This window comes from Lissotriton vulgaris, chromosome 1_1 (genome assembly GCF_964263255.1).
Source record: "Lissotriton vulgaris chromosome 1_1, aLisVul1.2, whole genome shotgun sequence".
In the NCBI taxonomy this organism is placed as follows: Eukaryota; Metazoa; Chordata; class Amphibia; order Caudata; family Salamandridae; genus Lissotriton; species Lissotriton vulgaris.
In genome coordinates, this window is record NC_141685.1 from 615,436,685 (window position 1) to 615,461,971 (window position 25,287).

Genomic DNA, 25,287 nt, shown 5'->3' on the forward strand with positions numbered 1-25,287 from the left:
GACATGTAATTAAAACAATCAAGATGATATATGTAGTATACTAGATTTTGAAGTTAATGGGGTTATAATCAATTTTAACCCTCTCATGTACAGCCCAAGGCGTCCTGTTTGGCCCTATTCTAAAGGTGGTCGGAGCACTGTTCTTTGTGTAAGTGATGTCACGATTTACATCACCGGTATTACACAAGTCAATACTTAATCTTTGCAATTGATGATAGCTTCTGGCCACACGCGTTTCGACCTTTGTGTTGGGCCTGGTATATATTTCAAAGAAGGTCTTCTTCAGGGGTGAGAGACTTAATGAATTGACACTGTGTGAAATATCAAATCAGAAAATCATTGTATGATAGATATCTTCGTGTTTCCTGAAAATTTATAGGTGGGAATGTCCTTATGAGGGGACATACCATTAATGCAGCAACTTCCTGTTGCTTTTCTCAAGAAGAATGGTTGATTTCTTTTTAGGTTCAAGTTGTGCATTGTTTCGACGAGTGACCCTAAATTTAAATGGAACGGGAACGTTTAGTCATTTTTATGTTCTGCTGCATCGTGGAAGACTTCTAAGCACTCAAATACTTTTTAATTTTTTTTAGTAAAAGGATGGAATAAATGAGCAGTCACGCCTGATGAATGGTCTCAAAATTGTCCAGCATGAATGATATGTTTTTAGCGACCAGATTAATATAAAAGAGAGAATCTTCACCTATCATGTATTATGTCTGTGGCCAATGGCATGAACTAGGAACCAAGTTGTTTCTATGGTGGTAGTGTGCCTCCCGTTTTGGCAATACTACATACAAGTGGCCACCATGTGAAGTCAAAATAAATGTATTTGTGACTTTAAGCTCTGTGTTCATGCATCATTTAATTCTCTTGGTGACCGCCAACAGTGAATAACACCATCCCTCCTTTTGTTTACACACATACCATTACAGGGAGTTACCTCTGCTGGCCCCAGCACGCTATTTGTAGTACAATATGGTGCCCGCCTTAATATCTTTAGCACTGGTTTTTGTGCGGAGAGGAACTAATCAAGACATGCGCACCTGCAACCAAATATTTCAAGCATTAGAGGCTCCTGTGGCATCCCATAGGACTATTGTCCATGCCATAGTCACAGCTAAAATTTACCACGCCAACAGTCTTTACCTGGTTTTGCCAGCTTACCTTCCGCAACAGCTGCAGATTATCCAAAATGCTGCAGCTCCTCATTCTTAAGGTTCCGATACGTCAATTGGTGTCCGTTCATCTCCACCAGCTACACTGGTTTCCTGTAATCAGCTGGATCAAATTCAAGGCTCTAATCTTCGACTATAGAGCTTTGGAGAACAAGGGACCTCAGTATTTGAGACTTGGACTCAAGGCCCACCGTTAGAGTAGATTCCTCAGGTCTATGTCCCAGAGGTTCCTGCACATCCCAAGGGTCTACAGGGCTTGGTGCGGTGGGAGAGCCTTTATCTTTCTGACAGCATAACTTTGGAATTTTCTTTTATCCAGCCTTTGTTTTGCTTAGTCTGAAAATACCTTTACGAAAGGCTTGAACACCCACCTGTTAAATGCTTAGATCAGTTGCCTAGTATGCTCATCTATTCTCTATGCAAAAAGGAACAATTGATCGACAGAAAGCTGATCAGTGTCAAACATTCACCTGAGACATTCACCCGAGATCTGGGCGTAAATCCATCTTTTTTTTTGCTCCCCAAGCCATTCCCGTTTAAACCCAGCCATATGCAAATCAGTCTTGACCCTGTTCCCCAAGGGAACAGTCCAGCCCAGACTGCCAGGCCAGGTTCTCCTTGGAATCGAGCAAGCATTGTGAGGCTGGTTTGGGGGCATCACCCCTCATGAGGCTAGCTTGACTCCAGTGGCCTGGAGAGCACAGAACACATATCTGGGCATACCTCTCCCACTAGGGTAACAAATACAAAAAGAACAATTGGTGGATAGAATGCTGATCAATGTCAAACATTCACCCCAGTACAGAGATCTGGGAACAGAGACAAAACAAGCTATGGTAAAAGAAACTCTTCACTAAATATGCACTTCTCCGTCTGTTTGGCAAACTTAAGATGCTTCGCTTACTTGAACAGTCAGGCTAAATGTGCAATATACGACACATGAAAGCAAGATGGCAGTGCATTTAAAATATATGTGAATGTGCAATATTGTTAAGACTCTAGTAGTGCCTTAGCAAGTAGAAAGACTAATTTAAAAATGTCACAAACACTAGATCTACATAAAATGGCATTCTCACCACAAATCGTTTACACCCGCAGTTGCTTTTTATCCAAATTCTGTTGTTTTCAGTGCCCCCTATAGCTCATCTTGAGTGTCAGTGTTTGATAAAGCTGGATTGTAATAATCATGTGCTATCATTCAATTAGTGGCTGGATTAAAAAAAAATTATTTTGAAGAATATCTAGTATACTAAAAGGCTTAATGAGTTGGCACTACTGACAAAAACAAGACAACAGACCTTTTCCATCTATGCACTCAGGATCTGGAACGACATCTCCAGATCCATCCAAACCGCCCATACGCTGCTCCACTTTAGGAAAGAGTTGAAGACTTGACACTCTGTAAAGAAAACTACATCACAATGTGTTAACTGACCACAACCCAGCTTAGTCACCTATTACTCATTGACTGTATGCTTGTATTTGACCATGTACAGTGCCTCGCTGCCTTTTTGCTAGGCTTGCGCCATAGAAATCCCATATAAATACATACATATATAAATACCTGTTGATGGTAGTACTCTAGACATTTAACAGGTTGATAATGCTCTTCCCCTTCAAGGTGAATGTGTAGTTTGTTTCTCTTTGTGCTTAATAATTGAATTCTGATACTTTTATATCCAATGGCTAACCATAGCACTAGGCCACCATAGTGTCTCCCTTTTGGGGCCTTTTCCAAATTCATACCATAGATGGCAAATACATTCATGGTAGAGGGCCAGAGTCATTTCTCAAGTTTCTTTGTAACAATATCGAATAAACTCAACCCATTGATTGTCTACTATTGGGAACACAGACCTGCTTTGTTCTATCGCAAGTTAGAATGTAGAAAGCAATAGGATGTACCACATTATCATATGCTTCTATGAGTAGGGAGATGTTGATAATCAGGCCACCTTCTGTTCGATTATGTTCCGACATTGTCTCATTGTTTCTGTTGTACATTGCCTGCCACCAGGGCTTTAAGTGGGTTGAAAAAACAAGGGGGTCTCTCAAAGGAGTTTGGCTGATGTAACTAGGGCGTGGCTTAAAAAACACGTAAGTTAAAAATCTGTGCCTAGTATAGTGTGCCACTCGACTTGTATTTTGCCTTTTCTGAAATTGCATCCAGATATGATACACAATTAACATCATACCTACTACAAGTCAGGACTATTGACTTTGTCAACGGTTGTTAGTTGCATAAGATAAATAAGCAGCAACTATGGCTTGTATATAATATTAAAAAAGCATTGACTTAAAGCACTGGCAACCATGTTGCTTCTCCTGAGTTTCAAAAAGAGAAGGGAAATTCAGAGAGAAAATGACTCTCTTTAAAGGATTTCCCTTCCCCCTACAACGCTCACCTGGCATGACGTCATTTTGTAACTTCTCCAGTAGTGATATGTTAGCAGTGTGAGCTGCGCACATGGCGTGCCTGCTTAACTGCAGTCTGGGGAAAAAACGTCCGGCTTGTGCCATTGCACCAAACATAGACCGATAGGGACCCGTTTCGAGGCCCCCTTACCTTCAAAAAAACTGCAGATGCTAGGCACTGGTGAGACCCGGCCCACTTAAAGCCCTGCCTGCCACACACCATTGCACTCACCAGTTCAATTCATTTTCTTCCCTTGAGACTGCTGTGATATTTGCTTTCTTTCACAGCGTGTCCTGGTACCTGGCCTTCTCTCAATATCTTTATCTGCTTGGCAACTTTCTTTCTTTTGCTATGCTCCCTTTCCTCCTTTGCGAACAGCAAAGAGTGTAGCTTTGTTCCAAATTACTAATATCCTATTGTCCTGCTTGCACCCCACATAATCTTCACTATTCTGTAGGATCTTTCATTTGACTACAAAGTTTTCCACAGTATGTTATGCATAGAATAGCCCTGTCTAAAGGTTGTACTGCTTTGGGCCATAAGTCTTTCGTGAAATCTAGCAAACACAAGGAAATGATGGATGGAGTGCTGAAACTTTTCAGATACTCACCCCCAGTCACAGATCTGGGTGGATTCCATCATAGTTCTTTAGCTCACTTCGCCACCCCAGTTCAGACCCAGCCAAATGCAAATCTGTGTTGACTCTGTTCCTCATGGAAACAGTCCAGCCTGAACTGCCATGCCAGGTCTTCCTGGACCGGAAACAAGCCTCCTGGGACCGGTTTTGGGGTAACACCCCACATCAGCCACCCTGTGTTCGCCTTAAGTTTTCAGGGTATGCCCAGATGTGGGACCCATTCTCACTTTGTCCTGGATTCAAGCTAGCATGGCTAATGAGGGGTGTTGCCCTAAAACCGGTCCCAGAATGCTTGTTTAGGGGCAAGTTTATGTTCTTAACTTTTCTTCTTGTGCTGCAGTATGGAAAATCTAGTTCTGCATGGCGTATGTGCTGTTTCAATCATTTCATTCTGTATAGTCACACTACATATATCGGCTACGTTATTAATCCCAGCTGCATCAACTGACCCGTCTTTCAGCATCTTTCGGCTTGACTCGGTTGTACAATTTGCTCCTGGCTATGCTTGTCTGCACCTTAGCTATGCTTGTCTGCACCTTGGCTATGCTTGGTTGCATGGGGAGGATACTACTATACTTGCATTCCAGGAAATTACAAGTCCACTCAACAATTGTTTAAAATAGATTATTAAATAACTAGTCATCCCGCTGACAAGCGTTTAGTAAATTCGTCTTCCAAGGCATGTTGTGGACTCATCCTTTTTTCATTAGAAAATAGTTGATATAAAACTGCTATGGAATGTATAATACTTGAGGATAATGACACTGCTACCATATACCCCACTTAAGTATACTGACAATACTATATACCCCACGGTTTTACTGGGGAATCTGTTAACAGAGGGTAATTTCGCTTGGGGATATTGGAAGAGCAATAATGAAAATGAGGCTGAAAGAGTAACGATTACATTGTTCAATGCCCGTAACTTAACTAGACATGGTGGTATGTGCTCCATCAAGAAGACGGATGTAGTTTGAATGTTTTCTTAGGTAACGGAAAACACAACACATCTGACTTCTTTCAGGGGAACAGATAAAGAATTCCGTCCTGTGTTAAACAGAAGACTGAATCAAATCAAGGTCTGCTACCATTGCATCTTATTCAGGTACATCTGTAAATGATTGTAACTTTCCTGAACAGAAAGTCCCTGCTTCCACCTCCTCACCTGCGTCATCCTTATCACCTTAACAAGAGCGAAAATCAGTCGTACAATTAATCCTGAACAGTGACACATTCGACCGCATAATCCCACTCCCCCGCGACCCCCCTCCGCTGTGGAGTACCGCAGGGCTCATCTCTTAGCCCGACGTTATTCAACGTTTACATGTCTCCGTTGGAGGAATTGGTCACCACGTTCGGCGTGACGATCATCAATTACGCCGACGACACCCAGCTGGTGGTGACCCTTTCACACCCTCACCAAGATCCCTCCGATCTCCACAGCTGCCTCACTGAAATCCACAGCTGGATGAACACCTCAGCTCTGAAACTTAACGGGTCCAAGACCGAAATCCTGCTGCTTGGACACAAAGGGCCCTCCCTGCCGCCCAACATCTGGCCCGACTGCTTAGGTGACCCCCCTGCCCCCAAGGAGGAGGTTAAGAGCCTGGGTGTATGGCTCGAGAAGGACCTAAGCTTCAGAACTCAGGCCAAAAAGACGGCAGGAATATGCTTTGGACTTCTCAGGGCATGCAGGAAGGTCCTCCCCCTGCTTCCCGCCACCTCCCGGAAACTACTGATCCAGGGCCTCATCTTGGCGAGGCTAGATTACAGCAATGCAATCTACCTGGGTGCCCCGGAAGCCACATTCAACAACCTGCAGAGAATCCAAAACGCCGCGGCCCGACTACTCACTCACACCCCGGCTAGATCATCGGCAAAGCCAGCATTGAAGCTTCTTCACTGGCTCCCAGTCAGAGAGAGGGTCGTCTTCAAGGCCCTCTGTCTGGCGCATAAACTTCTTCACAACAAAGGCCCACCCATTCTCAATAATTTCATCATTCCCTACAAAGCTACCAGAGCACTTCGGTCAAACCACGAGAACTTTATTACTGTTCGCAGAGTAAAAAAAGCACGGTCTGGAGGCCGCCGCTTCTCGGTACACACTGCCAAACGCTGGAATAGTCTCCCCCGGAGACTAAGGACCGAACCAAACCTCCTCCAGTTTAGGAAGGCACTGAAAACTCTTCTCTTCCCCTGATCGCTCCGTCCCTTCCGTTGCTGTTCCCTCCTGACTTCAGGTTCCAGCGCTGGGATGCTCTAGGATTACTACGCGCTCTACAAAAACCTTAAATAAATAATATAATCTGGCACTGTAGAGCCTCTAGGGACAATCCTAGCATTGTGTGAAATTAAACCCATCCGCCAGAGAACGACAAGCTTACCGGTGGTTTCTTGTTCCTTAGCATTTTTCTGTTGCCCCCAAACAAAATGCCTAAAATGATAGATGGCCCAGACACAAGTTATAGGTTCCGTTGCAATTGCTGCATACCTGTGTTCAGTTTGACTTAGGGTCCTATTGGAAAAAGCCACATTTCATTCATGTCTACCCCTCTCTGAAAAAGGACCACCCCCAAACCAATGACACTCACATCAACTATAATAATATATACATAATTCAAGCAAAACAGTTGAAGGGTAGAAGCAGTAATTCTGCTGTCTTTAATAAACATATTGCTTTCCAAGTAAAAGTTTAAAAGACGGCTGAAGCGTTCCGTCATCTCCAGGAAGTTAATTTGCTGTAGTATGACACAGTCCTGCGAAGGACAACAACATTTCTTAATTGCCCGGTGAAAGTCTCTGAAATATTTCGCTTGGGTCTGGAACGGGGCAGGTTTCTCATGATTGAGAACCAAAACATTTGAACAAGTCTGAAGCCAACTTCAGAAAGCAAATCACCAAGTATGTCTTGGGTGAAAATGTAAATATAATTCTGAAAACGTCCTCAAATTAATTAAATAAATCGGAGGTCGAGAGAGTGCCCTTGGCAAAATGTTAAATATGCCTGGGCCTTTTGAGCAAAGACAATATATCAATTTGCATCCCGTAAGTTAAAGAGGCGGTTTGTCCGCATCTACGATTACCAAATAAGTAAGGAACTCTTGCTTTCACTTATTCCCTGGGACGAGTAGCTTCCCCCATTCTGGAAAACGTTTTGAGGCGCCTCTAGCTAATTTGAACGGTAAATTGAACGCATTTTTAAAACAAAATCCCTACAAAATGTGTGATGTAAAATCATCTAGGAGTGCTCAACTAGCCTGTAAGTCGGAATATAACTGCTAAAATTGTTTGAGCATCACAAGAGAAACACACAGCCAGAGACAGTACACTGCTAATGTCATAAATGAAATGGGCGTGGTTGAAGATTTCCACTTGACATGCTTTTAAAGGAAGACATTCAGTTAACTCAACCGTCCAACCTACTTAAGCATTTTTCTGGCTTGATGCATGCGCATCACACTACATATGCACAATTACTGTAACGATTGTTGTTGGTAGTCAGACACATCATTCATTCATCAAATATAAAGGAGAACAAAATGGCATTCATTTCCCAAAAGAGGCTTGTAACGCTTGTTAGAGCTTTGTATCACAAAAGACAAACCGTCACCCATCAAATCGTTACTGCTGTTGCCACAGAACCAAGAGAAAGCAGAAGCCCAATTAATAGGGGCCTGAGTGGTGGACTGGATCTCCAGCGAAACTACAATCCAAGGATGAAGTAGCCCATGTGGCGTAGTGTCACAGTAGAGAGTAGGAGCAGTACTAGCCCTTCTGAAGCTGCATCTAGTAACTACTCTTCTTCTGACACTGGCACATCAAGAATGGCCGAGATCACTGTGTCTGTACAAGCTTACAAGATATGCTGCCAAATGCCAGCCAGGACCCAAATCTTTTTCATGCTCATTTTGGGGGCTTGAAGGGAAACAGTACTTGTCTGTAGATCCTGAGCTTCTTAATAAACTAAACAGAATATGAGCCAGGATTATTGTATCGTTGGCATATGACAATAACAAAGGAAAAAAACACCTAGCCAAAGCGGGAAACGTGGATATTCAACATGGCAAGGGGGGCGATCCATATAATGTTTTTTATATATATATATATCATTTTTTTTTTTTTGCCGTGCTTGCGCTGCAAAGTCTGCAAGCATAGTCCAAAAGTAAAAGAATATCCAGGAAGAACAGGAGAGGGTAAACCTAATAGAAAGAAAGATCATGAAACATCTAAACTGTAATTCAAAATTCACAGTATACTGCCTGGAGTGGCCATGCAACAAACGCTATATAGGTAGTACCATCAAACCTACTAAACTGAGAATCCTGGAGCATATGAGGGCTATCACAAACAATGATAAGACCTATCCGGTAGCCCGTCATTTTGCTGAATTTCACAAAAGCAATAGGGATCTACTCAGGTTTTACTGCATTGACCAAGTTTTAAAATCAGCACATGGTGGGGACAGGGAAAAGACACTCCGCATCACAGAGTCAAGGTACATTTTGGACCTCAAATCGATGGTACCGTGGGGCTTCAATAACGATGCAGAAATGTAGGTTCACCTCTAAAAAATAATGAGGCAATACTCTTGGTGTGTATGGTGTATAAGAAAAAGGTTTTTCCCTAAACCTGTATGATTCATGATGAATTCCTTGTAAATATGTATATATCTAGGAGAAAGGTATTTGGCTATGCTTGCACAATCCCTGGTTAACGCCTTGTCAATATGTAAATATCTGTATCATACACATTTTTGGGATTCAAGCCCATACAGGGCCTCACAAAAAGAGAAGATAAGTAATGCAAAACGTTGTAATGGGAATATCCCCCCTGAGACTAGGGGATACACCCCCACATAACTAGTCTTGCAAATCTAAATGGATCCCACTTTGAAAATGTACATATATGTACAGATAATTTTGATACATGATTACAGTGTGCACAATAATAATGTAAAGTTTGTTGTAGTCAACTATTTTAATTTGCTCTTGAGCACTTTATCTGAGCCATTTAAACTAAGGTACAATACTTGTAATACTACACTACAAGATGGCCGCCGTTTCCATGGAATATACCATCTTCTATGTTGATGAAATGAAAAAAAGCGGAGGGTTTAAAATGGCTTCTGTATGTTTGCACAAACTGACACTGACGAAGCTAACTTGCGAAACGCGTCTGTCAGGGGTGATGGGAGGGTTTGGAAAATAAATAAACTTTGAGAAACATCTTCACATCGGAGTGCTTGCCGTTTTCTTGACCTGGATTGGTTGGATCATGTGGATATATATATATATATATATAACACTCCTCTACACACAGGCACAGGAAGACGACGCCATGTTCTGCTTTTTCAAAACTTTATTGCACAAGTCGGCTGCTGGGACGTGTTTCGCCTGTTCACCAAGCTTGTTCACCACAGTGTGAATAAAGTTTGCTTTACTTAAAGCCCAATGATGCTCAATCACGTGAATGAAACTACAATTCCATTGCCATAGAAAACAGACTCGTAGTTTTTACGAGACATGTATTAAAAGCGGTAAAACATAGCTCAACCCATGCATTTTAGTAGACATTTTCAATTCATTTTAAGTCTACAAAAAAACATTTTTACATTGTATTGCAATTCAAATGCAATCTGATAAAATGACTAGTGCCATAATTTTCATCAGACGAAAACCTATTTTGAGCAAGTGCTCATATACACCATTGCATTCCATAGGAATTATGCCGCCACACACCATTGCATTACATAGGAATTATACCGCTACAATTTTATGGATAAAGCCCAAGTGGGCGTTTCTATAAGCAACGCATTTCATGTCTTTCATTCTTTCCTGGTCCTTAAACATGTAACCTAATATCACCCATTATTAATTAAAATTGCCTCTGGGACTCTTCCATGTAAGAATTTCATAAATGTGTGCACCAAATTAATTCAATGGGCAGGCAACAATTCCTCATAAATGGAAACAACTTATTCCTTATAACTGAAAAATAGAAATTGCACGACTCTGCTGTCTTGTTTAGTCCTTTTGCACTTTGATCAATGTTTTCTTGCGTCCAAATGCTTGTGTCCTGGTACAGTAGCAATATTTAAAACCTTGTGTATCAGTATATTAGTTTTGGTGTACTGTTGATCTTGCATGTTGACACTGTTAAAATGGTTCATTGTTATAGCAATCGCTGCAACTCTTGCATAAGCCACTCACAGCATCAGAAGAGCTATTCATTTCCAAAGATAGCTTGGTATCTTCGCTGCTGCAAAAATAAACAAAGATCTCAAACCACCCCTTGCATGTGGCAAACAAAGTTTGTCCACACCTGCATTTTGCCCTAGCATCAGTTTCTTGGGTGTCATCTCATGAGAAATTGATACTCGAATGTCCTTCAGTAATTTCTTTTTTGTTTATTGTAGGCTCTAGTTGTTCCAGTAGCAGACAAAATCTGACTCTTTCTTTGAGTTCAGCCAAAGAGAGAGGATCCCAGTCTTTACACGCAAATGGCGGATTACTCAGTAAACATTCTGGATCCTTGCAGAGTTTGGCTTCAGTGAGTATGGAGATACTGTCTTTCTTAGTATGTTCTAGTGGTTCACACGCCATCACCACACTTGTCCGAGAAAGAGTTTTGTGTGTTGAAGGATGATCTGCCTTGGATTTCACTCTCACATTATGTAAACACATTGGATAGTTTGCTAGCTTATACGACTTCAATGATCTATTATTCATACATGTGAAAAACTCTAAATCAGGGATGTGCAGTATAGGTCACGTGGAGCCAAATATTTGGCAGATATTCAACATACTATATAAACTAGTTACTTTTAGAATGACGGTGTGCAAATATATATTTTGTTGCTATCCTTAACATACATCCTTTGTTTTACAGAAACTTTTTAATAGTTCTTATTGGTACATGTCAAGTGAACAATAACATTGTGACAGAAACGTACAGTACCCCATAGGATTGTAGTGTATTCCATCATAGGCGCACTATTTGTACTTAAGGCCTCACCCATTTGCGTATCATGTATTTACAACAAAGTACTCCGCTTTTCACAAAAGAGTTCACAAGAAAGGATTGCATCAGGTAGTCGGGCCACATCACATTTTGAACATATCCTTGGTGGTTTCTCCAGGGACCCCATATTTTTTCCAATTTTTGAGCACACCCAGGACTCTCCTATTTGGATTTTCTTGTGCCCATACACCAATCCAAATCTTCATTCGAATGTTTAATGTTGAATTGAGGGTAGTTGGCGCTTTCTACAGGCTGCAATGAGACCCACATTACAAAATAATGTTTGGTATCTAGAACAATCTTCATCCCCCAATAACCCAAGAACACATAACGTTTTGGTGGGAGTCAGCTGTGTCGTAATCACCTTAGTGATGCATCCTGTCTCTTTATCCCAGACTCTCCCTATTCTAGAGCACTCACAGACAGTGTGTATGGAAGTTACAGTCAAATTACAACCTCTGAGACAATCACCAGAGTTCGTCTGTTCAATTTTTGTTAATATTACCCTGGTAAAATAAACCCTGTGAAAAACTTTGTACCAGGTGAAACCCAACCGTAATTGCAAGTTTCCTGGGCCCCTGCATGGTTCCACTTCAATTGTCATCTAATAACTCCCTGGGTCTTGCTTCCGTTTTTGGCGGAGTTCCACTAGAGTATGATGCCAGATATTCACCATTTGTTTAAATGGGGTATATTGCTTTCTGTGGTAAGTATTCTAAAAGCATCCTATCCTCAAGGGGGGGGGGGGGGGGCTGCTATCCTCCAGCATGGATTCCTTAGGGATATCCATAGTAGGGCATGTCTGAATCTAAAGTAGTGAAAAACCTCTCCCTCCGGCATCCCATATTCTTCTTTGAGGACTTGAAATGTCTTCATAGTGTCCTCCACCCACACATCTCCAAACCAGGTTATGCCTATTAGATGTCACCCACCAAAGGCAGTTATTTTGCGCGTTTCACCCGGGCGTGATGAGCCCCATAGCGTAGTCTCTTTTGTTCACACACCTTGCCTCCACCTTGATAGCACTCTCCCAGACCTGCAGTAGCACACGCACATATGTCGGCCACCGCGCGTTACATCCCCTTCCGTTTATGGCCTCCAGGTACCACCTAGGGCCAATCTGATATAACTAGTCTGACCAATGGCTCCTTCTTGGGAACGAACACTCAGACATGAACTTCTATCAGCTGCGAGGCCCAGCAGTATTTCCGGGGAGAGCAAAGTCTCCATTTTACAGCCCATCCTCCTGCAATAGCTTATTCAAGACAATTCCGGGTGATTAAAATACATCCTCGTGAACACTGGAAATCATAAGTCCTGGCTATTTATTTTTGTGACTGGCAGTCCTTGTAACATTAATACAAGCAGATCGTTTTTTTTATATCTAGAGAAACTTGCCAGCATTATGATCTACTTCTATTTATCAATTACAAAAAGGTAGCATGAAGACATTTCCGTACATCTTAAGGAATGTAGGAGTCTGTATTTAGTTAAAAATAATAACATAATTCTGATATCTTAACCACCACGTTCAGTCAAATTAATAATCACATTTGAATCAAAAGCTGTGTCTGTTATAAATGTTCCATCCAGCATCTCTTCTACATTTGTACCATGTGTACGGAGTCAGTGCTGTGTTATTCTATGTTGGTGGGCCTTTCATCTAATGGACAAAAAGTGTTTTATAGTCATATAAAGTAGGAAGCCTATTCAATAATATAAATAAAGGTTATGTGTGCCCAAATTCACCACCCACTAACCTAATTTTTCAAAATTACATTGTTTTTGTTACTCTGTATCTCTTTTATTGAAAATCATTTGTTTGATTTGTTCTTTTTTAGGTACATAGTGTAAATTCTTGCCACAGTTATGCGTGTCCAAATGCCAATTGTTGGGATAAAGCAGAAGATGATGAAATGAAGCTTGTGAATATTCCAGTGACCACTCCTGAGAATTTGTACTTGATGGGTACGTAAATAAGCAGAGGACACATGTATGAACAAGTTCTTTTTACATTTCAGATATACCATTTGTGAGACAATCAATGTGTGCAGCCTGGGTCTGACAACTGAATTGTTTATATATTGTCCGGTGCATAGCCCATTTTTTTTGCTGCTTTTGTTGAAAAATGCAATAAGCTTATTTGCTTTGAGGATAAGAGGAACGTAAAGTGACAGGTTATTTCAAAAACCAGTGGTATGCCGTATTTTTGTGAATTTAACTGTGCCTTTATGTCTTAACACTTTTTCTTATTAGACTTTGATATCTGTTTCTAACAGTCTCATATCCTGGGCTTGTCATCTGTATTCGATACAAAACAATATGAACTGCGGCTGCGATCTGTTGCCCATGTGTCGGACCAAGTGCTCATGGACTTTACATCCTGGATCTTTCTACTGTATCCAATAGGGTGGATATGAACTGATCCTGAGTTGGCTACGATCGATGGCCCTCATTTCTGATTTCGCTCTCAAATGATTTTAGTCATTTCTATCCAATAGTACATTGCGTTAAACTCTTTTGAATCAGCCGTGGAGTCTACCAAGGACCTCCTTGGTCTTGCATTGTATTTAATGTATACATAAACCAATCTTCCAGAGAGGAAGAATGTGAAAACTGAAACTTCATTCATAATTGGATAACATACAGATAGATCTGTGTGTCAGTGGGCTACCAAATTATTTTACTACCCAAGGATGGAGTCTGGTGGACGTAGCCACAGGGATGAACTTCAGCTGCCTTTACACGGAGTCAGAAAAGGGGTGGTGATGAACAGAGTGTCTGAATTAAGCAGACCACTCTTACCCAGTCCAAAGATCAGGGCTTGATCCATCACCATTTTTTAGCTCACTGCACCATCCCAGCTCAGAACCTGGCTACATGCAAATTAGTCTGTTCCTGTCCCAGTGCAAGATGGGAACAGGGCAAACCAAACTACCAAGCCAATTCTTATACTGGGAAGGAAACAAGCTTCCGGGGACCGGTTTCTGGCATTTCAGCCGTCGGCCGGGCTTGCTTGAATCCTGATGGTGCAATGAGCAAGGGACTCACATCTGAGTATACCCTTCCACGCTTATGGTGGACAAAATGATTCAGAAAAGGGGGTGGTGATGAACAGAGTGTCTGAATTAAGCAGACCACTCTTACCCAGTCCAAAGATCAGGGCTTGATCCATCACCATTTTTTAGCTCACTGCACCATCCCACAACCTCGCCCTTTGACATTACATCTGATTCTTCAACAAAGTTAAAAACCTGAATGTAATCTGGGTTGGCAATTTCGTGTTTGGGGCTTAAACAGGATCAAGCACAGTGGCCATTTCGCAGTTGGAGCGCCTTAAAAGGTTTTGCTCATATATTGTTTTAAGTCATCACAAAGGAATCCTTAAAGATCTGATCAGTGCTAAAATGCTGAACATGGCAATGCGATTGCAATGATGGCAAGGGTCCCCGATGGACAGGATGTCAATAGTACAGCATGCTGTTGCAAGTCTTCATAAGTGCAACAGTGTTTCTTTCGGACTTGAGAGTTTGCACAGGTTGCTGAAGAGGAAATTAATTTAATTTAAAATCCTTTGCCTCGTCTACTAGTGTTTGGTGGGCATATACAATTGAGGAAAATACAAACCAAATGTAGAATTCAATGTGAGTAGCACTCCTCTTTTTAATTATTTTATGTTTAGATTCTTTCTTAACACATGCGTGCTGCGGAGGGGGCACGTTTGTCCACACACCGTGCCTATAACTTAACAACCTGTTTAGAGTGAATGGACCACTCGACCTCTGCGCACTGTTGCTCCTGGTCAATATATCATATCAGATTAATCATTCGGATTTCTTCCAATTTGTAAATCAGTTTTCAGTGTGACAAACTCATAACATATAACTCTTAACCAAATTAACTCAAGATTTCTTATTTAATCATCAAATTCATTTATCGATATCTTAGAAATGTAATGTAAACAAATATTTAACATTTCACAAATTCAACATAATCTTTCTTGGCAGTATACAGTTGCCGTAGCCCGATGCATTTCGAGTCCCTTAGGACTCTTCCTCAGGGGCCTGTAAATATAACCAATTCATAACATAAGCTTATGATTATGATGTATATAATGACAGATTCAATTTCGTAAAATAATGTGATACGGAAGACAACAAAATTCATTTGCATATAATCTGGATACTTCAAATGTAATAACATAACATGACCATGAGCTGTTGAGTACAGATACCACCACCACACCTCTGTGAAAGACTGTGAAGTATTGTAATACTATATACTATGGATGCATCATATTGTCCTATTGTTCTATGTAATGTTTTTTCATGCATTAGTTTACAAAAGAAAAGATTTTTTGTATTTGTCACAGATCACTTTTATTTTGTGTCACACCATTACTGTTTGTTTATTTCCATGTCTGTTCACAACTTTCAGAATTCCGTTCGGTCGGCACAATGCTTTCATAATTCTTCACCATTCGCGATAATTATTTTGTCAGGGGTTCCACATGGTTTTAGGTTAGTTTTATAAACGGGTTGTTTTATTAGTCGGAAGTGAGAAGGTAGTTATCGGAATCAGACTGATTCAAGATGGCGGTAGTGAATGATTCCCGCTAGTCCGTTTTCACTGTTGTGAGCGACATTCGAAGGAGCATTGTGTTTTTAAACCGGAAGATCCGGTGTTTACATTGAACTGGAACTGAGTGGAGTATACGAGGGATACGAGCAGGAATGCCGTGGTAGGCATCAGTGTATTGTTTGGACTCGTTTTTTAGGTTTAAAAATTAGAGAGTGATGATTAAGGATGGTTCTCACATTTGTCCACAGGTAGTGGCCGTATATTGGGTTAAAAGATTGAGACGCGGTTGTGTCCATATTAGAGAGCTGAGGTAAGACCAGGAACTCCCTGGAGTATGTCGTTGAGAGCCTTTTTCACGTGTTTTATCAGTTGTTTACAGATAGATTTTTCTGTCCATAGGAAGGGCGTGTTTCTTTGGTTCTGTGTGTGAGTATATATATATTTTTTTAGGGGATTCACAGTCTTTCACAGAGGTGTGGTGGTGGTATCTGTACTCAACAGCTCATGGTCATGTTATGTTATTACATTTGAAGTATCCAGATTATATGCAAATAAAATTTGTTGTCTTCCGTATCACATTGTTTTACGAAATTAAATCTGTCATTATATACATCATAATCATAAGCTTATGTTATGAATTGGTTATATTTACAGGCCCCTGAGGAAGAGTCCTAAGGGACTCGAAATGCATCGGGCTACGGCAACTGTACACTGCCAAGAAAGATTGTTGAATTTGTGAAATGTTAAATATTTGTTTACATTACATTTCTAAGATATCGATAAATGAATTTGATGATTAAATAAGAAATCTTGAGTTAATTTGGTTAAGAGTTATATGTTATGAGTTTGTCACACTGAAAACTGATTTACAAATTGGAAGAAATCCGAATGATTAATCTGGTATGATATATTGACCAGGAGCAACAGTGCACAGAGGTTGAGTGGTCCATTCATCTAAACAGGTTGAAAATACAAACCAAAACATGCAGTACTTTCCCATGCAGGGCCTGATGAGTATCCATTCCACGTGATTGAGGTGGAACAGACCAATGGCATTCTCAATTTGGACCATGTCTAATCGAACTTTCTTCTAAGAATATTAAGGAGACACAAGCAATCCCCAGCACCTACCTCAGGTATGGCTCAATGTACAGTCTACTATTGCCACTTACTTTGAAAGGAATATGTTACTATCTATTCACTTACCCTATAAAGGTATTAAAAAGGATCACATTTAGGAGAATAAGAAATACTACACTATTAATGTTCACAGTTACTGCTTGATAAACGTATAATAATTATTGCTGTGAAAGTCACTGAAAGCTGAGTAGACTAATTCGGGCACGAACATGCTTTGTGTACTAAAATAGGGAAGCTTGTAGAACCCATCTCCGCCACACCTCCAAACTTCCAAGAAAGGAAGGACAGATTTTGAAGACATTCCTGCACCAGTATAAGTTGTGAGAGGCTCATGTCTAGGAGAGTGTCTAGGAGATGTGACATTATGTTAGATTCAGCTTCTTTCAAAAACGTTTTCTGCTCTGAAAAGTTAAGTTGATCAGAACTTCAGGATACCTTGCTTCTGCAAAAATATATGGAAATTGGAAACCACTCTGGGCCCCATTACAAGTTAATTATTACATCCTAGATTTATCCAGAAACGGATAGTTTTGCCAAATCGTGAATTACAAAAATGTGGCAATACAGTACTCGTGGTAATGTCAAGGGAAATTTCTCCATCAGAAAAATCGTGACATTGCTGGCTATAAATGGGTTGAAAAATTTAGAAGTACCACAGGAATCTAATGCTATGATGGCTCCCTAATTTCCCAGGCACAATCGGGGGAAACTCGGAATAAGACCATGTTCCCACGTCTTGAAAATACTAGTAGGCATGGCGTTATTAATTGAAGTAGTGGGGATACCGCTTTGGTATTCACAGCAATGGGTGCCTCAGACTCCTAACTGATTGACACTAACGTTAGGAGGATCATTTAGAGTCCAGGCAAAAATTATTTTCTATTATTGACTCACATTAACATTTGGAGGATTATTTAGAGTCCAGGGCGAAATAGTTTCCATAATAAATCATATATTGGTTTGTGTTATTTATGTTGTGTGTTTGCTTTCCTTAACTGATGAAAAAATGGGAAATGCATGTAGTCTGTACTTCAAAAGACACACAATTGATGGGCGGAATGCAGAACAAATTAAAACATTCACCCCCATGTCATGAGGTCTTTTGCTCACCATACCACGCCAGTTTAGACCTGCCCATATGCAAATCAATCTTGACCCTCTGCCTCCTGGACACAGTCCAGCCCGAACTACCAAGCCAGGTCCTCCCTGGACCGGACACAAGCATCCTAGGACTGGTTTTGGGGTCTTAAGCCAGGACAGATTGATTCCAGTGGCACAGTGAGTCCAGGACCCACGTCTGGGCATACCTGGGGCACTTGGGGCGAGAAAGCAAAAGAGACACAATTGATGGATGGAATGCAAAACAAATCAAAACATTCACCCCCAGTCAAGAGATCTGGGTTAGATCCATTCATACTTCAGCCAAACAGCTCATCGTATGTGCCAATTTGCACTAACACTTACTGTTATCTAGAAGAAATTATGGCACTGCAAATACAAACATAGTGCAATTGCTTTAAGGCTATACATTGCTGCTATTGTTAAAACAAAAAAAACGGTGTGCACTAATATTTGCACTTAGCCAGGGTGTAAACAAGGGCCTCTATATTTTAATCGCAAATAAAACATAAAAGAACCTCAGTCAGCTTCTTCACATAGGCCAGTCTGCACTCAAAAGGCACAATTATCCTCTGATCAGGGGCTGCTGCAGACGCAGTCAGCTGCTGTTTTCTCGCAGCCCACAGCAGGAGCATTGCTTTGTAGTTCATGTGTAGGCTTAGTGCTAGTCTGAAGTGCAGTCACAATGTCACTTCTCATAGTTGGTGCTTTAGAGTCAAGCGGCGCCTGCTGGCACCACCTAGAACTCTAACATGATGCTTTGTGGTGCTCCATGCCACCAAGAATGGTAAGTGCAATATTCCCCATAACATATGAAACACACACAGACAGCTGATACTTCACCTGTTTTACTGACTACTCGTAAGCATCATCAGTAGTTTGCTAGTTAATTTTTTAAAAATTGAATAGAACATGCTATGTACAAAGGTTCTTTCCTGTTTTCAAATGTCTTTTTTCATTATACAATAGTACATACATGAATAAAATGTCCCCTGAAGAAAGTCAATCCAGCAAAATGCTCTGGCGCAAAGGTTTTTTAATGTAATTATATAATTTTTTTGCATAGAAGTAGAAATAACGCTGTTTCATCAATAAAGGAACTAAAGAGCTGATGATGAAGAAGAATGGACAAAGTGAATAATGCAGTAAGGCATATAAAAAGAATGCAGCGGGAGACCCATTTCAAGATTTGATTTGTGCTGCACTATGGTTGGTAATTCAATTTAAACAATGCAAGAGGTGGTTTGCACACCGTGCTTAACGCAATATAGTCCCGTTATAATTAGGGTGACAACTGGCATTGGTGCAAATTCAGGACGGTGAGTGTCAAAATTCAGGACACAAATTCAGGACAGGAGGTCAAAATTCAGGACAAAACTTCTAGACAATAGGTAAGTTTTACAGACATAACCGAGGTTGCGCAATAGTATATAAGTAAGCCCAGCCATTTCCAAACATATTCAACCATTTGCAAACCTATCCATCATGTACCCTTCCATCTATCATTTCACTCATCCATCCCTTCTTCCATCCTTTTACTCATCCATCCATTATCCATCCACCCTTTCACCCTATCCATCTATACACTTATCCATCCACTCGTCATACCATCCATCCATTCACTCATCCATCCAGCCATTTACCCTTTCACCAATCCAGCCATCCTTTCACTTACTAATCCTTCCACCCATCCACTCTTTTAGTCATCCATCCATCCTCCCTTTCTCCATCAACCCTTTCACTTAACCATCCTTCCTTCCATCCATCCATCCATCCACCCACCCACCCATCCATCTACTCATCCACTCAGGAATCCATCCATTGACCCTATCACTCATCCATCTATCATTTCACTCCTTCACACATCTATTCATCCTTTTGTCCATCTACCCTCCATTTCACTCTTCTCATCCATCCTTACACCCACCCTTTCACTCATACGTCCATTCATTCACCCTTGCACTTATCAATCCATCCATCATTTCACTCATCCACCCACCCATCATCCACCCTCCCACCCACCCATCATCCACACTCCCACCCACCCACCCATCCACTCATCCATCCTTTCACCCACCACCCATCCACTCATCCATCCTTTCACCCACCATCCATCCACCCACTCATCCATCCACCCACTCATCCATCCATCCTTTCACCCACCCACTCATCATCCATCCATCCTTTCACCCACCCACTCTCCATCCATCCTTTCAACCACCCACTCTCCATCCATCCTTTCAACCACCCACTCTCCATCCATCCATCCTTTCAACCACCCACTCTCATCCATCCATCCTTTCAACCACCCACTCATCATCCATCCATCCTTCCTCTCATCATCCATCCATCCTTCCACCCACCTACCTATCTACTCATCCACTCATGAATCCATCCATTGACCCTATCACTCATCCATCTATCATTTCACTCCTTCACACATCTATTCATCCTTTTGTCCATCTACCCTCCATTTCACGCTTCTCATCCATCCTTACACCCACCCTTTCACTCATACGTCCATTCATTCACCCTTGCACTTATCAATCCATCCATCATTTCACTCATCCACCCTCCCACCCACCCATCATCCACCCAACCACCCACCCACCCATCCACTCATCCATCCTTTCACCCACCACCCATCCATCTATCCACTCATCCATCTATCCACTCATCCATCCTTTCACCCACCCACTCATCCATCCATCCATCATCCATCCTTTCACCCACCCATCATCCATCCATCCTTTCACCCACCCACTCATCATCCATCCATCCTTTCACCCACCCACTCATCATCCATCTATCCTTTCACCCACCCACTCTCCATACATCCTTTCACCCACCCACTCTCCATACATCCTTTCACCCACCCACTCTCCATCCATCCTTTCACCCACCCACTCTCCATCCATCCTTTCACCCACCCACTCTCCATCCATCCTTTCACCCACCCACTCTCCATCCATCCTTTCACCCACCCACTCATCATCCATCCTTCCCCTCATCCATCTATCCTTCCCCTCATCGTCCATCCTTCCACCCACCCCCTCATCATCCATCCTTCCCCTCATCCATCCTTCCTTCCCCTCATCATCCATCCTTTCACCCACCCCCTCATCATCCATCCTTTCACCCACCCCCTCATCATCCATCCTTCCCCTCATCATCCATCCATCCTCCCATCATCCATCCATCCTCCCCTTCATCATCCTTCCCCTCATCATCCTTCCCCTCATCATCCTTCCATCCTTCCCCTCATTATCCTTCCATCCTCCCCCTCATCATCCTTTCACCCACCCACCCATCCATCCTTCCTTCCCCTCATCCATCCATCCTTCCTTCCCCTCATCCATCCATCTTCCTTCCCCTCATCCATCCATCCTTCCCCTCATCCATCCTTCATTTCGTACATCCTCCATCCTTCCCCTCATCTATCCATCTTTCCCCTCATCCATCTTTCCCCTCATCCATCATTCAACTACCCTTCCACCCAAAATGCCATCCCCCACTGTGATGTACTGTACTTACAGGAGATACTCTTAATCAGTGTGGGTACGATTGTGCCATTTCTTTATTTTGTTACATTATAGACTGCATGTTTGAAGAACCGAGGTTTGTTTACAATTTAGTGACGGTAAATAAGCTCAGTGAAGAGAACCACGTGCTGCCTCGGTGTAATCTGGCCGAGTCTAGGATGGTTGGGGCCCTGGGCAGAAAGGGAATGTGTGAGGTCTAAATTGCAGAGACCTAACGCATTCAGGGCTGTTTGCATCTGGATGCCCTGCTCCTGAACCTGCAGCCCCTCCTCTCAGTCAAATTCAAGCACCTCTTAACAGCTCATCAAGGGCTGAAGGTGTGAGGGTTGCCATCCCGCTGTGCCTCTCCAATGCTGCTGAGTATCTAAGCTTTGGAACAGCCTCGGAGTCAGGAAGGGGGGTGGGGGCAAGCTGTGCCGACTTTAGGGTGGGGCCGACCGGTGCCCGGTTAAAATGACGGACAAATGGCGTCTGGTGAGAATCCTTCACGGACAACGGATAGACGGCCGAAATTACGGACTGTCCGTGAAATTTACGGACGGTTCGTCACCCTATTATAATTCGATTATTTCAACAAACTTTTCAATTTGCGTGCACGACTGGGTGTTTCCTTGCCCTGAATGCAACATTATTTATGTACAAACACGTGGGGAGCGTATGGGTAACGCTCCACTCCCAGATGCACAGCGTATTCTGGATGCCATATCCAACCAATAGATCACCATTTCCTTTTATTCATTATTCGTCCAATTTAGTCCACAAAAAATCCGGTTTTCTATACGTTCGTCTTCGAAAGTATAGAAAACAACGTTACCCATACGCTCCCCACATGTTTGCACTATGGTTGGTGCCATACTCCTCAACTGAAGGAGTTGGTCCTGCTGGCATGCAAAACAGACATTAGATCGCATAGCAAGACTAAAAGGGAGTGCGCTGACACAAAGCATCAAAGCAGACATATCGCACCTCTCAGAGGGTTTGATTGGGCATGTAGCAAATTAGCTTGGCTTGAAGATTCTGGGTTCTGTACTCATTGTCTTCAATCACATATGTACCATCCTCAGTGGTGCGGCTCATGTAGCCATTGAGATATTAATGTATCGCCATCTGAGCTGCTACATTATGGACTTTTTAAAGCTGAAGGTATTATACCTCAGAACCCTGGTAAATTCCATTATAGGATTTCAGTTGCAGGGGAAAAAAACTTAATTGTCCACTATGACCGGATTTAAAAAAAACGAAGTAAGCTAAATGCATCCTAAAAATGTGTGGCTCTGCGTAAGGTAGTAGAGTAACTGATCATTAGTACATCACTGTTCCTGTGCAAGAGAACAGAAGGTTGGAACGACTGAGTCATTGGTACGACATGCCTTAAGGTGTAATAAAAGTAGACTACAAAATGGGACAGGCCCCAACACCTAGTAGTGTGAAGTGTGGCAGGGAAAATCTAACTTTCCGGTAAACTCCAGGAATACTAGAACATCGTTTTTGCAGATTTGGGAGTGATACTGGAATTTAAAATCCCCCACGTGCCTCTGTTTGTGTTCATGGGTGTTTCAAGTGTTACAGATCTCTCAAGGGAAACACTTTAGTTGTGTGTGTTGGGCCTTGTTGCCAGGAAAGACCTACATTGCAAGACATTGGGGATCCTCACAAATGTCGGCCAAAAGGATGCAGCCGACGGAATGTGTTGCGGCATGAGGCCTGGAGAGTGATGAATGAAAGCACAGGATACCTAAACACTTTTGGGAAGATTTGGGGGGAGATATGAGCTTCTGCGGTCTGAGAGAGGATGATACAAATACTGCAAGGGAAAATCAAAAACTGTGAAGAGGGAGGGAGAGTAGATAGAGGACAATGGGTAGACTGATAAAAACATGAAACACATGTAAGGGTTGTCCCTGGTGTTGCGTCTAGCTGCCTGACGAGATGGATATCATGGTTGTAATTGAACTCCCTGCCTGCTTGACTATGTGTTTTGACTGTATATCCGGTGTTTTCTACACTATGTTTGATAAAATGTAATTAAACATTCGAAAAACGAGATTTCTTTTGATGTGCTATCTCAAATTCTGAGGTTGGAGTCTGACCACGTAAACTCTCAGCCGTATTTGTTGTTTGTTGTTGAATGCATATATTCACCTAAAGAAACCGAGGGCACAACCCCTGAATACAATGCCATAAACCTCTGTAGCGCTTGCAGGACACAGAAAACATCTTTCACTGAATTAGTAGACAAAAAATGTGTGTGGTGATAACTGTTTGTAGTTTCTGTATTTGCTGCTTTCGGTGTCTCTGGTCTTAGTTGGTTGCATCTTATTTCGTTTTATTTTCTAACGCACCAGCACTTACCATGTCTCACAGGAAATCTTGCATAGTTCATTTTTTTGTGAACCATTTAAGTGAATTATGTGCCAATCTTCAGAAATATTAGCTGTGTGCTAAACGAAGAAATCTATGTTTAGCTTTTGCAGGTCAATCTTTGGGTAAGCCCCTGTAGTGTTGACTTATAAAACAAAACAAAATCCGCGCAGTCAAATCTCTTTTTAGGGCTGAGATTTGTTAGGGTCTAGCTTCCGAGTGGATAAACAGTGGGAATTTATTTACCGTCTCATTGAAAAATGCATCACAACAATAGCATGGGTAATGCCTTGTGGTTTGATAGCAGTTCAACTTAATTTGAAAAACAATAAGAGGGCGAATACTTTGCATTGCAAGCAACGTTGTTGAGTATTTAGTTTATCATGATTATGTTGATTTGAAGTTTGCATTAAAACATATAATTTGGGATTTGAATGAATATATTTAAGTTGACATTTTTAACCCACTTCACATGAAACTGGAACTTGACCCCTTCATGTAAATTGTAAACCAGTCAAAATAACACAGTGACTTTTCATTTAGAGTAGTGCGATTCCTTTAAATAAACTAACATCTGAAAACCCCAATAGACCACCCACAGTGTGCAAATTCCTGTATTTATATTCTGTTTTATATACTCTTGCCCAAGTGATGAGATTTAAATTAAGTAATTGGGGCACACAGACCACATACAGGGCATGCATCCACCTCCATAAATATATTCACCACAACATTCCAATCATATTCTAAGGCTTCAGAAACCTGAATGTAATAAACTGTTTCTCTCTTTGTTTTTCACTTAGTTTGGCCTTCTGCAAGGCCCAATATTTGCTTACGGTTGCTGGCAGGCTTCAGCATAATATCCAAATCCCTTTGCATATTTTTGCTGTAGGCTTGACTGCGGGAAGCAGGAACCCCGAAGAGTTAAAAACAATTTCTTGCTTCTTCTGGACTGTGTCTGGGATATTTTCTAATGCTAACCCATAATGCAACAGAGCTATAGTAGCCTTTCAGCCTTCTCTGTTAAAAGTTCACATGTAGATTTAATTTAGTCGCCTCTTTCGGCTTTTGTATCTTCTGAGCCAAATCAAAACGACTATCAAGTCATCGTGGCCGAAACGTTTCAATGATATCCTCCCCCGAATCACCTCAAATGAGCTAACATGTACTGAAGTGCACTTTTCATTTTATTTTCAGCTTTCTCAATGTAACCCTCCATCAGTGCATTCTACTCAATCAGGGCATGATTCAGGTTTTCATTCTAGTCGGAAGGAGGGGCGCACCACCTCCACT

The 25,287-nt window shown here is 41.8% G+C and overlaps 1 protein-coding gene across 1 annotated transcript in view; it reads left to right on the forward strand.

Annotated features, from left to right (window-relative positions):
• MIGA1 (mitoguardin 1) overlaps positions 1-25,287 on the forward strand; it is a 725,941-nt gene that overhangs the window by 175,409 nt on the left and 525,245 nt on the right. The window contains exons 4-5 of the mRNA XM_086936331.1: positions 10,647-10,780; positions 13,093-13,219. Coding sequence (XP_086792457.1) covers positions 10,647-10,780; positions 13,093-13,219 — 261 coding nt within the window. The remainder of the gene's footprint in view (positions 1-10,646; positions 10,781-13,092; positions 13,220-25,287) is intronic.